Raw genomic sequence first — 16588 nt, 5'->3', positions numbered from 1 at the left:
CACACTAACACAAAATAATAATTGAGTTGTTCAAAATTCACAATAAATTGAAGATGAATGTTCCAATAAGATATTTAATTTAGTGGGGATAGATTTTCCTATTATTGCCACAAAAATATTTAGCGACAATTGAGTTAGTGTTATTACATCCAGATTAATAGCTAAAGTCTTTAACGATATTTCTATAAAACGTTAGATTGAAACCCGTCCCATTAACATTTGTATATAGGCCTAAAGTCAAATGTGATAGTCAGCTCAATCAGAGTAAAAACTGTCAAACAAAATTTTCGTGAGACAATGTATCTAATAATCATGTTACTATAATTTTCACTTATAAAAAATCTAGAATATGTTAACAAGAAAATTTTAAAAAAATAATCTCCTGTTTGAGGTAGGTTCAAAGTCTTCTTTGAAATACTATCTTAAATAATTTTAATCCTCTAAATATACCAAAATTGAGTACTTTTAATCTCCCCCAAACATATAACAAATTCTGATTGATAAATTTTAGTAGAGATTTTTTTTTTTTTTAAAAAAAAGATTAACCAAAAACTCCAATAATATATGTATAGTAAAATTCCATAAATTACAAACCAAAAACAACACTAGATACCAAAAATGCATAAATGAAAGGGTGAAAGGGACTCAATCATATACCCTAGTTCATGTCTATATAAATCGAATATTCTGCAAATTAATGGAATATGCATAGAGAGATCAAAATCAATTATCCTAGTTCGAGAAACACGTCACTAACAACTCCCGAATCATGGATAAATATACGAGAGAGGAATCAAGGAGGAACATACAGAATTGTACCTACATATTTATCAATAAAATATTTTTATTTTTTCAGATTTTATTTATGATTGATTTATTTTCCATATATTATCCTAGTTCGTGAAACACGCCACTAACACTCGAATCATGGATCAATCTTATGAGAAAGGAATCAAGGGATCAACAAATTTGTACTCACAATCTTTGATGAATAAAATTATATTTCTTCATATTTTAATTATGATTATAATTAATTTTTCTATCACTGTAAAATTTGTTGCAAACTTCCAAAATTACAAACCAAAAACATTTAAACAAGACAACAGAAATGCATAAATAGATAAAAAGAAAATGAAATATTGCACCTCAAAAAGGTGCTACAGACTCTAGAAATAGAACACTTCGACCTAACTTTCAAAGTAAAATAGAACACTTTGGCCTAACTTTCAAAGTAAAATAGAACACTTTGGCCTAACTTTCAAAGTAAACTACGCGTTATTAACTCAGTTCATTTTGACCTGTTCATTTGACGCCCTTAAAATGGAGTAGCAAATTGGAGGAGGTCCTTGTCATTCTTGAAAACAGACATGTGCTGTTCATTCAAATTTACAAAGGCTTCAACTCCTCTATCATGATCATCAGGTGTATTCATTAAGATAAACAAGTTGCTAAATGAACCACTTTCTTGGCTTGCTCTAGTAGGTTTCCCAAATCCAATATCTATTTTTTCGAATTCGAATGCTAATATACTAGTAATAGTATAAACATCACAATTCCTTTGATGGAATGGCAATTTCCCTGTTCTATATGCCTCCAACATCACTCTGATATATTCATTTTCTTGTAGATTGTTTTTGGTGGACAGGTCGTGTTTGGACTTTCTTATGTCGGTTACTAATTTTGGCAGTTTGAGGTCATGTTCGTAGTTTTCGTATATTGGTGTGGAAAATATAGTGGCAATATTTCCTATGCTGGTTGGTGGTAGTGGTGCTTGACTTCGCAAGTTTGAAGTTTGGACTAGCTGAGATCGTCCTAAATTGGTAGTAGAAGAAGAAGCGGCGCATTTGTAAAGGAGGGCGCTCACGACCTCGTTCCTCGTTGGGTTTTGCACGCAGGATTCTGTAACAACCAAGGCTTTAAGCGTGTTAATCTTGGATTCAGAGAAAACGAACCTCTTTTGAATACATCTTTCCTTTTTTGGCTCAATAACAGGGGAAAACAGAGGAACATCAAATGGTACTGATGGCATTAGTGAATCCTGAACAAAGTATGGAGGGGATAATGTTAATTTTGGATCTCGAGTTAACCTAGCCCAATCCCTCAAGAAGTAGTAAGCGCTGCACGCGTCTCCCACCTGTTAGGATTGAAATAACAAGACATGCATCATGCATGCAGAAGTTAATAATTGCAAACCTTGAACGAATCAGAAGAAAAAGAAAAGTATACTAAAAGAAATATGGAGCAAACTCTAACACCACCTTGTGGGACATGCAAAGACTAAGCGCAATTCCTCCACACTCGAAATGACTTAATTGTGCAACAATTAAGGCACCAGATGTTGATGACGACAAATATCCCCAAGATAAACCTTGAGGGAATGTCAAATCAGGGTTATGAATAGCTTCGTCCATGGAAGAGTTGATTTCAACTTCGAAGAACTCAGCACCGTGATCATCACACTCAATAGTAGCATTGTCTTTTAGACTTCCTGCCCATGGATAGTAAGATGTTAGAGTTTTTGACAAAGAGTTTGTTAGAAATTCAGATAATTGGTGTTTTGGGATTTTAGCCACTTGATGGTTTGAATAGAAAAAAACAAAGGGCATATACAAATTATCAACAACTTGATCAATAAGGGAAAGATTGTGCCATCTTTGAGTAGATGGGGTGGGAGAAGAAGGCATGATAATCTTCTTTGAAATAGTTGATATCATTTTTTTTTAATGATAAGTATGTCTTTCTTCTTTTAGGATCATATCAAATAACTATATATAGCGGTGACAATTGAACTAAATTTGGATGGATCAAAATGAATTGAGTTAATAAATAAGTGGATTATTAGTCTGTTCAAAAGTTACTTTTGTGAAATTATTTAAAAGGCAGGTCAAAACGTAACCCTTTCATCTCTTACTATGTTTTATTTGTTTTTCTAGTATAATTTTTTAGTATTTAATAATTTTTTTTTTTTTTGTTATGGCTAATTATGTATAACATATCAAATAGAAAAATGTCTTTCTGGAAATATCTTACAAGATCTCTCAGAGATTAATTTGGGTTAGATATTAGCCCAATTTTTGATTGATTGTAATAATATGGGCTAATTAATAAGTGAGTCAATAATCAGTTCAAACCAAAGTAAATTGGACAGATTATGATTTTATGGAATTATGGCGGATTATGATTTCATGGAATTATATTAAGATATATATATAATTTTAAGTTTTTCCAATTTGAACAAATAAATAATTGTTACCCTAAAGTAGACATTGAAAATTTGTGGGATTCGGTAAGACGTGTTCAATTCTATTTGATTCCAGTTAGAATTCTTGGAGGCTATTAACCCTAAACCCTAGCTTATGTATATAAAGGGTATTATATTACTTAAAGAGGCATCTTGAATCTCGAATATTCCACAAATTAATGTAATATTCATAAATGATCAATCATCCTAGTTTGAGAAATACGTCACTAACGGCCCCGATAAATGTTATGAGAGAAAGAACGGCCCTGATAAATGTTATGAGAGAGCGAATCAAGGATCAACGGAGGAACAAAATTGTACCCGCACTACTTATCAATAAAATATTCTTGTTTCTTCATATTTTATTAAGGGAGGAATGGAATTGTATCCGCACTACTTATCAATAAAATATTCTTATTTCTTCATATTTTATTTCTGATTGCAATTTACTTTCTGTCACATTGGAATTTATCGCAAACAACTAGATATACATACATATTGAAGAATACATGCATCTGCCGTATAGTTGCATCATCCATGCAGTAGTGTTGTTCTATTTTTGGTAAAATACGTTTTCGTATACGGTGTCTACATTGAATTTATTCAACTTATTCTGATCAACTAAATTTCAGAAATTTACGTGGAGTGGACTTTTGTAAGGCTGGTGTTTAATTTTTGACCCCGTTAAAAAAAATATTATGCAAAATGAAAATATATACCTCCAATTATTAGGGATTTTTTTTTGTTTACTTAAAAGTTGTTTGTTTGTTTGAATACAATTTTGGTAAACAATAATAGAGCAGAAATAATTACGTCATTAGAAAAAGAAACAGACAAAAAAATATCTAAGTCATGCTGACTCTTTCTAAATTGACTTTTAAACTCAATTTTTCAATAATTCCAAATTATTTTTATTTCTGCTGACTCTAAAATTTTTGGAGCTCATTCAAGAACAAAACTCTATTTTTTTGAAAAAATCTAGATAAATATTGAAAAAAATTCTTTAAAGCTTCACTTAAAAACTTGATCTGCCGTGAATCATTTTGAGTGAAAAATCTTTGAGTTGGTCTGGACTAGAAAAAAAAAAACTACAATGTATAAAATATTGTATTAAACATGATATATTAATGTGTGTGTATATATATAAATATTGTATTAAACATGGTATATTAGTACGCAATTGATCAAAACAGACTAAAAGAAAAACTTATATATAAAAATTGACTAATCTTAAAACATTACTAAACTGAGACTAGTTATTTCCTTCCTCATCTCTTTCAGGACTAATTAAGCGCCTTTCTCTTCCTCATCCAAATGTGTCCCGCTAAGCGGGGTGGAATACATATATGGATGGAGGGAGAAACAACTTCCCCTTTTCGCTAAAATGCAATCTTCACGTTGCTGATTTACTCTCTTAATACTTTTAACTTGACATTCTGCTCCTACCGATACTTTCTATAACTATCAATAGCATACAAACCTACTATCATAAGAACGCAATTACCTTGCCCAGTCATCACTCATGATTTGATAATAGTACACTCTCGGCAACAATTTTTTTCTCAATGTGCAATAAATCGAAAAGAAAACAATTTATTCAACAAAATATTTTTCTTATTACAATGAAAAACTTGGTATAAAACCTTTTTCAATACCCTTTATATAAACCTTTCTTTCTCCAAAATCCTATTTGAATGCGGTAATGTTTACAAATCCAATTCCTAATGAAAAAAACATCAGCAGCTTTAATAGTGTAGTACAATTTCAATTTTTTTTTATTAGTACAATTTCAATTGGATTTCCACGTTGTGTCCTTTATAGACTTGGCAAAATTTTCATTAATAATTTATTTATATACTTTATATAAATAAATACCAAAGAAGTATATATAATTTAATTTTTCTATTTTTCTTATTTTGGAGCAAGTATTAGCAATAATGACACCATAAGTATCGCTTTCATAAATATATACTAGATGGAAATGGCCCGTAATATGGACTAATGACAAATATCATATCAGTATTAAAAAATCATTACAACTTGGAAGTATGAACAAAAAGCTTCTTCGATTGATTCATGCTAAGTATTTGTTCCAGCAAATTAATACATGATGTCATCTTCTAAGAGATAACATGCTCTTTTACAACAGATCAAAGATAAGTTATCTAATACAATACTTTTTGACTATGCCAAACTCGTTTGGTAATTCAAAAGCCATATAAACTTCATGTTGATGGCAGAGACGATTCTGTTATTACCAATGTTTCGGACAATTTTGATCATTGGACGAAAAAAACATAACTTTCTTAGGTTGTCTCGCACCATCACCAAAGCAAGATAATAATTGCAATATATGTTTCCTGTTTAGGTTTAGCAAAATCGAAGTGATTAGTTTATCCAAAGAATTACTATCAACAAAAAGTAATCTTGTATCTGACAAAGTTCCAGAAAATATATTTGGTATGTTATTAGACAGCAGATAAAAATTAAACTTGAACACCAAGTCTTCTTTCAAATCCGCGAGTGCGCCTAACCCACACATCACAAATTACCTGTTGGTTAATGGAATACAACAGGACTATCAGTGACATGTTGGTAGGGAGAACACAAAATATAGAAAACTTATACATTAGCAGTAGGGGAAGAGAATAAATTCTAAAAACTAACAATAAACTCAAGAAAATATTCCCTGTATTTTTCATTAGAACAGAAGTTAATAGCCTCTTATAGAGCAGTGCATAGCTAAGTTGCACATACTCTTCACTTTTGATGCACTATCGGTGTTGAATTCTCTAAAAATACTCTACTTTTGGAGAACCCGACATACACCTAATGACATATTTGAAGAGTTCAAACAACATATAGACGCATAACATATAATAAAGTTCATTTTAAAATCTATAGATACCTTGACTCATTTATCAGTAAATTTGAGCAGGGGATCCCTGCTAGTATATATTATCTCTCTTTTTTTATTTATTTTAATATTAATATAAAAACTCGTTCATGAATTATATTTGGATGATTAAATTTCAAATTCAAAGTTAAAAACATCACTTTTTTTCTTTAAAATACATAAAGGGTCATTCAATTTTTGGTTTAATCAAAAGGGACACTTCATTAGAGAAGGAGCGAGATATGTTTGTGCTATAACTACAGCTAACGGCATAAAAACATTGATCACCTCGCTGCCTTATGAGTGATTTTCTCTTTTATTTTATCTTTTTTTCTCTCTAGTTATGCTCTCTATTTTTTTCCCAAAAATCGCTCCACACCGAGCGAGTTTGTAAGGTCCTTTTTGGTTATTCTCGCTGCACACTGAGCGAGTTCTCAACTTCTTTTATTATATGTCCTCATAGTAACCTCATCATTTATTTTCATCTCGTCATTAATTTTCATTTAGATAACGATAAAAAAATTTCTAATAATATAGAAAACATTTTTATTTAGTAATATTTTATATAAATTGAAGTAGGATAAACATTTTATAATGAAAAATAAATCATTATTAGGAAAAGAATGTGTTTTAAAAAAAGAGATAATATATTTACTTGAAAAAAGACGTTTTGACTTATTAAGTAACAATAGAGCATTTTTGGATCAAATTATTGAAGACAATGATATTTTTGAATCAAACTATTAACTAGGGATATTTTTCATGAACATTTTTAACTTTGTTCCGCTAATTAGGTCATCACAAAATCCAAAAACAAAAAAAAAAGTTATATTCCAACACATGCATGTTTCCACACACTAAGAAAAGCCAAAAACAGAAAGAAATTAAACATTGAAAAACGAAAACATAAGAAAAAACAGCCAACTTGATTGATGGTTGGAGAAGGCAAGTTGATGAAGGTGAATGTATTCAAGTGAGAGCTTCTTCTCTGTTAATTTAACACAAATATTATTAATTTATTTATATAAAAGAGGAACAAAAAATACTAAATTGTGGACAAGAGAGAGTACCATATACTAGTATTTTTAATTTCATTTTTTTAACATATAAATAAAGCATATTGTCTTAAATAAATGTGGATAAGCAAGAGAACTTACAGTAGACGAATTATGTTCAAACCAATTACAGTCACTCAAAAAGCTTAAAACAATAAGAAATTAAACACTAAAACCACTCAATTAATAACCAATGTGCATGCTTGGCAGAAATACCTCTACGATTATGAAGACATGATATATGCTTCACCACATATAATTCCTCTTCAACAGCTCCACGTCTTTCATTCTATCAGGAATCTTCTTTAAATTTGGACAGTTATGGATAAGAAGACCTTTAATCAGAGGCATGGCACTTGTGCCTAAATCCCATCTTGCTAGCTTCCCAAGATATTCAAGATGAAGGAACTCTAGTTGACTGAAGCTGTTATCACTGCACATTATATCTTTTCCTTCATAAGCTCTAACCAAATTGAGATTCCTTAGGTTTGGCAACATTCCCAAAATAGGCATCGGATCATCTGTCAGTACTGAGAAACTCAGAAGCATCATTGTGATGGAATTTGAAAACAGATCAGGCAGTTTCTCTATTCTCCCTATTAACCTCAATTTCTGGAGCTTTTCACAACTATTAACAAATTCAAGGGATGGGAATGATTTTACTTCTTCAGAAAACAATGTGAGAGTGCTAAGGTTTGTCAAGCTGCTAATGTTGTTTAGGGAGTAAGATTTCTTAATATCATTCATGCTTAATTCTCGAAGATTGACTAAATCAACAGGGTCAACATTTTTCCATTGATCACAATGGATGCCATCAACAACTTGAAGACTAGTGAGTTTGCTTATATGTACCAGAGGTTCAGAATACTGAGCAACTAAATGTCTTAAATTTATCAGGTCAGCTGTCTCGCGGGGTAGTTGGCAAGTGTATTCGCCCACATCGACAACAAGTGTCTGTAGATTCTTGAGATTGCCAATGGAAGAGGGAACATCACGGATACCTCTCAATCTTAACAACTTGAGGTGGTACAAACTTCCGATGGCATCAGGTACTATAGACACATTCCCACCATGCATTTCCAAGTACAACACATATAGATGTTGGAACACACTCCTGAAGTTTATAAGACTCATCTTACGAAAATCTGGATCGAAGAACATAATTGACCTCAACTTTAAGTTAGAAAGATCAAGTGAGAGGTACCTTTCTCCTTCACTATGAATCACATGTCTGATACATAAGGAGGATATGGAGTGGCTTCTTGGATCATAAATGTCAAAGAAGTTTACCTCCAATGCCTTTTGTATCGCAAGATCATGGAGTAAATCATGAACCCTACATACAGTAACTCTTTCCCAAAATGTATTAGCCACTTGAACCAAGCTTCGTCTTATCAGTTCATTCAAGAAGCCTTCAGCGACATCCTCCATTCTTTCTTCTCCTCTGGGTATGAAACCCTCCGCCATCCACAGCCGTATTATGTTATCAGCCTCGACCAGTTGATCTTCTGGAAAAATACCAAAGTAGAGAAAACACTGCTTGAGCGTAGTTGACAAATCATTGTAGCTTAAGGATAGTATGTTACAGATTTCAATAGATTTATCTTCTTTAATGTTCTTCCAAAGGTGATCTTTCACCTTTTGCCATTCGTTTAGTCCCTTTTTATGCGAAAGTAGTCCGCTCAATACAACAACTGCAAGAGGTAAGCCTCTACACTTTTCCACCATATCCTTAGCTAGACTTTCCATTTCTGGAACCATTGATCGAACATCAAGTAGTTTCCTGCGAAAGAGATCCCAACTTTCTTCTTGACTTAGGAAACGAAGTTTATGAACAAAACCTCTGTCATCTGCTCTTTCAGCGACATCCTCTTTGCGCGTGGTAATAATGACTCTGCTGCCATTCTTGCTATCCGGGAATGCTCTTTTCAAACTCTCCCATGCTTCTTTCTGCCATACATCATCAACCATCACAAGGTATTTGCGTTCTTTTAATAGATCACGAAGATAAATTTCTAGATCTCCTTCTGTCATCCTTTCCAATAAATCTAGAGTTTCCTTGGTGCGACCTTGGACGGATTTTATGATATTCCTAAGAAGATCCATTGTGTTGTACTCTTGCGAAACACATATCCAAGCGCGTGTAGGGAAGCTATTGAGAATATCAGGACTGGTGTAAAGTTTTCTCGTAAGAGTGGTCTTGCCTAAACCCCCCATTCCATAAATGGAGACGATGCTTCGACGAGGCTCTGCTTTGAGAAGTTCAGCTAGCAATTTTTGTACAACATCCTGAAGTCCAACAAAAATGTAATCCTGATCATCCACATATGAGGTAGTTCTCCTCAATGTTGTAACCTGATTACTTGGCCCTTCTCCTGAATTATAATTGATATTTGTAATACCATAAGTCTCTCGTTTGCGAGAGATATCCATGATTCGTTGCTTGAGTGATTGGATCTCCTTGGCGACAATGTAGAATTTCTTCTCCTTCCTACATATGCAAGCGCAAGCCTTGAGACGACTAGCACGTTTACCAGCCTCAAAGCTATAAGTCTCGAGTATAGCAACAGCGTCATTTTTCAACCACAATTTTTTTTTAAAAATCTTCTACTCTTCTTCTTCTTGCACTTTAAAAAAATTCGTGGGATTTATTATCGTTGAGTGAGTTCGAAGTTTAGCGGAAGATGAGGTGCCACTATTCTGATTAAGTAAATTGTTCTATAGAGGGTATATTTCATAACCTCGAGTGCTTGAGGAAAATAATTTTGATGATATAATTATTATTATTTTGCTTAATATATACATTAATATGTAATGTTCAAATATATGAAGTTAACATTGTGTGGTCTAAATTCATTTGTTTTTGTTAACAATTTCTCTTGTGATGTAAATATATGCTTCTGAATATCTTTTTCCAAAATTATTAAACTTCTCAAGAGTTAGAGAATTGTCACGGTTTGTTTTTTTTTATGCTCAAGACAAAATAATGACTTTATATATATATCAATGATACTTATGTGATTTTGATTGTTAGAAAGTTTGCTTCAAAATAGTTATTACTATATAAACTTTGCCCTTTTATTTTACTTATTAACTATTTCTTAATATTTCAATATTTTGGACGAAGAAAAAAGTTCATATTTTTGTTCATTTTACATAATTTAAGAACATTTTTAACTTTGCTCCGTTAATTAGGTCATCATAAAATCCAAAAAAAAGTTCTCTTCCAACACATGTTTCCAAAAACAGAAAGAAATTAAACATTGAAAAAACAAAACATAAGAAAAAACAGAATGTTGAAATAATCCAAGTTGATTGATGCTTGGAGAAGCCAAGTTGATGAAGGTGAATGTCTTCAAGTGACAGCTTCTTCTCTATTGATTTAACACAAATATTATTTATATAAAAGAGGGAAAAAGGTCAAAAATATCCTTAAATTATGTGAAAGGAACTCCGAAACTGAACACTTAACTTACTCTTGGGCTTCTCTCAAGCCCCTCTTAATTCTCATGACTTTCTCAAGACTCTTGCTAAGAACAACTCATCGACAAAGAACTGACTCTGCTTTTCAACCACCTCTAGTATGATGGGTAGTCGAAAGATTCTGAGAACGCACGAGTTAGAATAGATCTCTATGACTTAGCTCTATTGCACGATTAAGAGAGTGAAAGAAGGGAGACTTTTCTTAAATGTCTGTAGTCCCTCATTTATAGAAGTGGGGCCCTCACAACCATAAACAAGATCTTACTAACACGGCTTCATAGACACCCTAGGACACTTGAACTCTGTGCTCTGATACCAAGTTTGTCACGCCCCGAGCCTATACCCTGGATGTGGCCGGCACTCGAAGACCATTGTTGGTCCCCAAGCGAACCCTCATCCTGGTTGACTCCAAGCGGAAGACTAACTTAAGCATACAAGAGTTTAAAACTGAATAAGAGTTTATAAACTCAACTTTACAAATCTTTAACTCAAAAGAAAACTCTGTATAATAGAATATATATACAACTCGCCATAAAAGGCAACTTTAGTCTTCAAAACATTTAACAAAATAAATGAAAAGACTTTTGAAACTCTACTGTCTATCTATGAAGCCTCTAACTGATAAAGATGGAAGTCGAGACAAGACCCACGACCTCCTAACAACTGGTACAACTGAAAGGTAAATGAAATCCTCCGGAAGCAAGGAAACTTGTCATAGCTAACTGGAACTCCCGGATGTATCAACGAATCTCCTGTTAATGATCCTGAATACCTGTGTCTGCATCATATGAAGATGTAGGCCAAATGGCTCAGTACGTGGAATGTACGAGTATGTAAGCTGGAAAGCTAAACAACATATGCTAGAAGAAAAACTTGAATAAACTGAATAACTTACCTCTTTTCAAACTTTCTCAACTCAGAAGATAGATACTGGACTCAGAGACAGATACTCAACTCAAAGATATATACTCAACTCAAAGATAGATACTCAACTCAAAGATACTTAACTCAAGGATACTCGACTCTTGAATAACTGAACTCAATATAAAGCAATAAGACACATGCAATATATATATATATAAAACTGGTAAAACAGTAGCAACAACATAGTTCGTTAAGGATAAAACGATAATAAACTCAACTTTACTTATATAAAAGTAATATAACTTTTGTGGGAGGTTCTTTAACCGACAACCACCACTATGAGCCTTAGTGATGATACAACGTTTTACCTCACGTTGCCCAAGGACCATCCTATACCTTGCCATCGATATAGGAAGCTAACACAACGTTTTACCTCACGTTGCCCAAGGACCATCCTATACCTTGCCATCGATATAGGAAGCTAACTTTACTAAGTGGATTCACTAGCTTAGCTTTACGTGATCATCTAAAAAGTATGATTCGTTTAATCCCATGTTGGCCGATGGTTCTTATGGAGAGTCGAGTTAATATGAACTCGTGTCCCCAATTCGGTGCTCAATACTACTCCCAAAAATACTTTGGCTCGTGTTGCTAAAACAACTTCTTTCTTTAGTTTGAGATAATTACTCAAAGCTTAGCCCAAAGGCTCTTTTGGAATCAATGTTCCCTTTCTTTGCTCAAATGTGTAAAAACATTTATAAACTCTTAGGGAATACTTAGTCCCCTTATAGCTTTTGAGAAATGAACTCAACTCTTTACTCTTTACTTTACTTGAAACTCTTAACTTTTGTCTTAACTTGAAACTCGATACTTTTGACTTGACTTGAAACTCTTGACTTAACTAGGAACTCTACATTCTTTACTTAACTTAAAACTTGAGCCTTAAACAGAAGTTAAAACGTTCAATGAAGACTCTTGGAAAGCCTTAAAGACTTGTTTTGACTTACTTACTTCTAAGCTTGACTTCACTTGACTTGGAAACTAACTTCACTTGACTTTGAAACTAACTTCACTTGAATTGGAAACCAACTTCACTTGACTTTGAAACTAACTTCACTTGAATTGAAACTAACTTCACTTGACTTGGAAACTAACTTCTCTTGAATTGGAAACTAACTTCACTTGACTTTGAAACTAACTTCACTTGACTTTGATCCTAACTCGCCTTGAATTGGATTATGAATTCAAGGTGTATGATCACACGATTATAGATGAGTTTGGGCTGTTAAGATGTACCTTAAAGTATTGGAAACAACTATAAAACATAGGTACTTTACCAAGGAACATGTATGAAAAAGTGGGGAATGAAAGGTAAAGGGAAGGATTGACATCCTTGGCGCTCTAAGAGGCGCGGGGCGCCGGCCCTCACCTTCAGAGGGCCTGCTGGGCGTTCTGCCAGGTGCTCTGCCCCAACCGGAAAGTTCAGCGTCCCTTTTTGGGGTGCGCTGGCTGGCGCGACAGCCCAGCCCTTTTCCCCCAAAAATCCGACTTTTTCCCCTTGTTTCTTTCCAACTCTAAATCCTCTCAACCTCAAAGGTTCCAGCAGCAAAATCACAACCAAATCATGTCCCAAATCAACAAGGAACTTCAACACCACAATTAACAACACAACCAATCTTTTCTTGAAAATAAAACGAATTTGGAGTGTGGGGGAAAGGACCAACCCCAACACTAAGGATCATAAAATCCCTCAACATACAAGAGATTCAACTCAAAAACACAACTATATCATGTACTAAACCAACAAGAACTTCCAACAACACAACCAACAACTTCAACAACACAAACCAACAATTTCAACAACACAAACCAACAATTTCAACAACCCAACCAAGCNCAACCAAGCTTTTCTCGGAAATAAAACGAGTTGGGCGTGTGGGGGAAAGAATCAACCCGTCACTATGAACTCACATACCTGATTAGGGATCACCCCCGACGAAAATCCACGACGATCCTTAGCTTCTTCTTCTCTTTCTCCTCTTCTTTCTCTCTTCACTCTCAAAACCCTCACTCTCACNAACCAACAAGAACTTCCAACAACACAACCAACAACTTCAACAACACAAACCAACAATTTCAACAACACAAACCAACAATTTCAACAACCCAACCAAGCTTTTCTCGGAAATAAAACGAGTTGGGCGTGTGGGGGAAAGGATCAATCCAACACTAAGAACTCACATACCTGATTAGGGATCACCCCCGACGAAAATCCACGATGATCCTTAGCTTCTTCTTCTCTTTCTCCTCTTCTTTCTCTCTTCACTCTCAAAACCCTCACTCTCACTCATTTAAAAAGAAAAACTAATCAAAAATCATCCTAACACCTTAATATAACCAAAAGAATTGGTTAGGGAAAAGACCAAAATACCCTTAAAATTTTCGGACTAAACTGCCCTGTGCGGCTGTGCCAACAGCCCAACTTTCAAAGGGCATAACTCACTTATACGAACTCGAAATCGAGCAAACTCAGCGGCGTTGGAAAGATCATTCCAAGGGCTTTCCATACATAACTGGAAATTCACCTAAATCATTCTGAGCTAGGAGTTACGACTGCTCAAAGTTGACCAAAAACTCACCTTTTTTCCGTACTAAGCCAAATTTTCCAGATTTTTGAATTCTTTCCAAAAATGACTATTTCCAATTCAACTCTTCTTGGAACTCAATGTGCTACATCTAGGGACCTTAACTTAACACTCAAGAAATCTTTATTCCTCGGTAAAATCTCACTTCACATGAAGGACGGCTCGAGTCTTAGTTCGAAAAAAATTCTCTGAGGTGTTGCAGACTTTTCCAAAGGGTGCGACTTTTTTGATGGGTTTTGACATTTTCGATGAGTTGTGACTTTTTCAAAGGGTTGTGATATTTTCAAAGGGTTGTGACTTTTTCGAAGGGTTGTGCATTTTCCGATGAGTTGTGACTTTTGCAAAAGGTTGTGATTTTTCCGATGAGCAATGACTTTTTTGAAAGGTTGTAACTTTTCTGATAAGGAACAATTAGCACCTATTAATACTACTATTTGTTAGCTGTAAATAGAGGGTTTCCTCTCACTTTTAAACTACAACTTTTTAAAGTTTTCTACTTTTCTTCTTAAAAAATCTCAGGGTTATTTGCAACAGTTGATTAAGTTCAAAATTTAATGAAATTCGAGGTACCACATAAGAAAGAGTTGGTGAACAAATCATAAATTCACAATGTTGTGGGAAAGACAATAATAATAAACAAATATGAAAAAAAAGTCATATGATTTGGGTAAGATATTTCTTCTTTGGTTTTTTATTTTTTTACCGTCAAATGAAGCAGTTTCTTTCTGATTTTGCTAAAACAACGAGCATCAACGTTGTCCATTGAATCAGTAGTTTTGATGTTAAATCCACTATTTCAAAAATAGACTTTCACTTTTATTTATAATATGATAATATAGACATGATAATAATTATTTTTAACAGATATGTAAGTAAAAATGAACGAAGAAAGTAAAGAGTTGGTGATAAGAGATTTTAATCAAATGGAACACTATAGTGAATATAGCATGAAAATATATTTTCTTCTTGCTTCTTCATTGGCTATGTATCGTTCCATATATTTTTCCTCCTATTATTTTTTGTTCATTTTAATTTGAGAAAATTTTATATCACAAGATACACTCCTTGTAAGCTATATAAAAATAGATAAGAAAATAGTGATTGGTCATAAAATAATCTTAAATCAAATTAAAGATTCTATAAACAATACTTTAAATTTTATTCATCTATTAATTTTTATTATTGAAAAAGTTTAATATATTATATCACGATACAACTTCTATAAGATTCTAGATACTTTCATTAGACAACAACTATATGATATGTATGAGGCAGGATAAAGGAGAAGACTACAATTCTACAAAGATAAGGTAGAAACTTAAAAAAATGAAATATTTTTCACCAAAGGTGATGTTGTTCATATATTAAAATTAAATTAGCTACTGAAATATATATGTATATCTAAAACAAATAATTGGTCAAGCTAAATATTTGACATAAACTCAAACCTCAATTTAACCATCATTCGTTATAACAATGAAGTACCTTTTTTTTTTTTTTGTAGAATTACCTCTCCATGTTTTACTCAAATATTAATTGGTAAACGATAGATTACATATAAAGATAATATATTGAAATATTTATGGTAATCCTTATTAGTGTCATGCACATACTAAATTTCAAGTATGAACATTTAAGAGAAAAATTATACTTAAATGGTGTCCATCATTTATGTTCATAATCTCAAGAGGAAAGACTACTTGTGACATTTTTTGTATTGATATTTTTTAAAATCTTGTTGGTTAGATTTGTTTACAAAATTGAGTGAAGTAAATAATGACACTTCTAAAGAAATGTCACTTTCTTCCCATATTTAAACTTTAAATGTATTTTCAAATGTTTCAATAATATTTGGTTATTTTGATCTCAAAATACATGTAACTCTATGACAATCTGTATTAATCATTTAAAAGCACTTGTCCTATGCTCTTTAAATTATAATTATTTACTAAAAAGTTTTAATTTAGTAATATTAATACTATTTTACAACATTGTATACTTTATATACGATACACACGTGCAACGTACGTGCCGTGAAACTAGTAAATATAAATTAATGATGGATATTGTCACGACTCGAGTCTACACCCTGTACGTGACCGGCACTCAAGAACCATTGTTGGTCCCCAAGCGAACCCTCATCCTGGCTGACTACAAGCGGAAGACTAACTTAAGCATGCAAAATCTTAAAATTGAAATAAAATTCAATAAAATCAACTTTGCAAAACTTTAACTCAAATGAACAACTTAGAATAAAAATAATATATTCAATTCGCCATAAAATAGGCAACTTAAGTCTTTAACTTCCTGAATGAGGAAATCACCCAATTTTTGAACTGCAAATGACACAAAGGCATCAGCCATCTTTAGGGGTTCGGATTTTTTAGTGTAATTAATTGAGTAT

At 33.0% G+C, this 16588-nt stretch overlaps 3 protein-coding genes across 3 annotated transcripts in view; all 3 read right to left on the bottom strand.

Annotated features, from left to right (window-relative positions):
- Window positions 1–1315: 1315 nt before the first annotated feature.
- LOC125856206 (acyltransferase Pun1-like) lies at window positions 1316–4758 on the bottom strand. The gene is made up of 3 exons (XM_049535749.1): window positions 4746–4758; window positions 2259–2488; window positions 1316–2134 (listed from the first exon to the last, which is right to left on the bottom strand). The coding sequence occupies exons 1-3, from the start codon at window positions 4756–4758 to the stop codon at window positions 1316–1318; spliced, it is 1062 nt and encodes a 353-aa protein (XP_049391706.1).
- A 2494-nt stretch (window positions 4759–7252) lies between these two features.
- Window positions 7253–16588, bottom strand: part of LOC125856617 (disease resistance protein RPH8A-like) — a 227377-nt gene continuing 218041 nt past the window's right edge. Inside the window, exon 2 of the mRNA XM_049536206.1 lies at window positions 7253–7370. The gene's annotated coding sequence lies outside the window, so the exon portion shown is untranslated. The remainder of the gene's footprint in view (window positions 7371–16588) is intronic.
- Window positions 7367–16588, bottom strand: part of LOC125856610 (disease resistance protein RPP13-like) — a 228901-nt gene continuing 219679 nt past the window's right edge. Inside the window, exon 2 of the mRNA XM_049536202.1 lies at window positions 7367–9730. Within this exon, the coding sequence (XP_049392159.1) occupies window positions 7439–9730 (2292 nt within the window). The 3' untranslated portion in view covers window positions 7367–7438. The remainder of the gene's footprint in view (window positions 9731–16588) is intronic.

The sequence above is a fragment of the Solanum stenotomum genome, chromosome 2, assembly GCF_019186545.1.
Source record: "Solanum stenotomum isolate F172 chromosome 2, ASM1918654v1, whole genome shotgun sequence".
In the NCBI taxonomy this organism is placed as follows: Eukaryota; Viridiplantae; Streptophyta; class Magnoliopsida; order Solanales; family Solanaceae; genus Solanum; species Solanum stenotomum.
This window is presented reverse-complemented; position numbering and strand designations above follow the sequence as displayed.

Excerpts from the sequence above, each read along its gene's own strand:
- LOC125856206 (XM_049535749.1), bottom strand. Across the intron at positions 2,135-2,258 it reads GTCTTTGCATGTCCCACAAG|GTGGGAGACGCGTGCAGCGC; the intron begins GTGGTGTTAGAG and ends CAATCCTAACAG.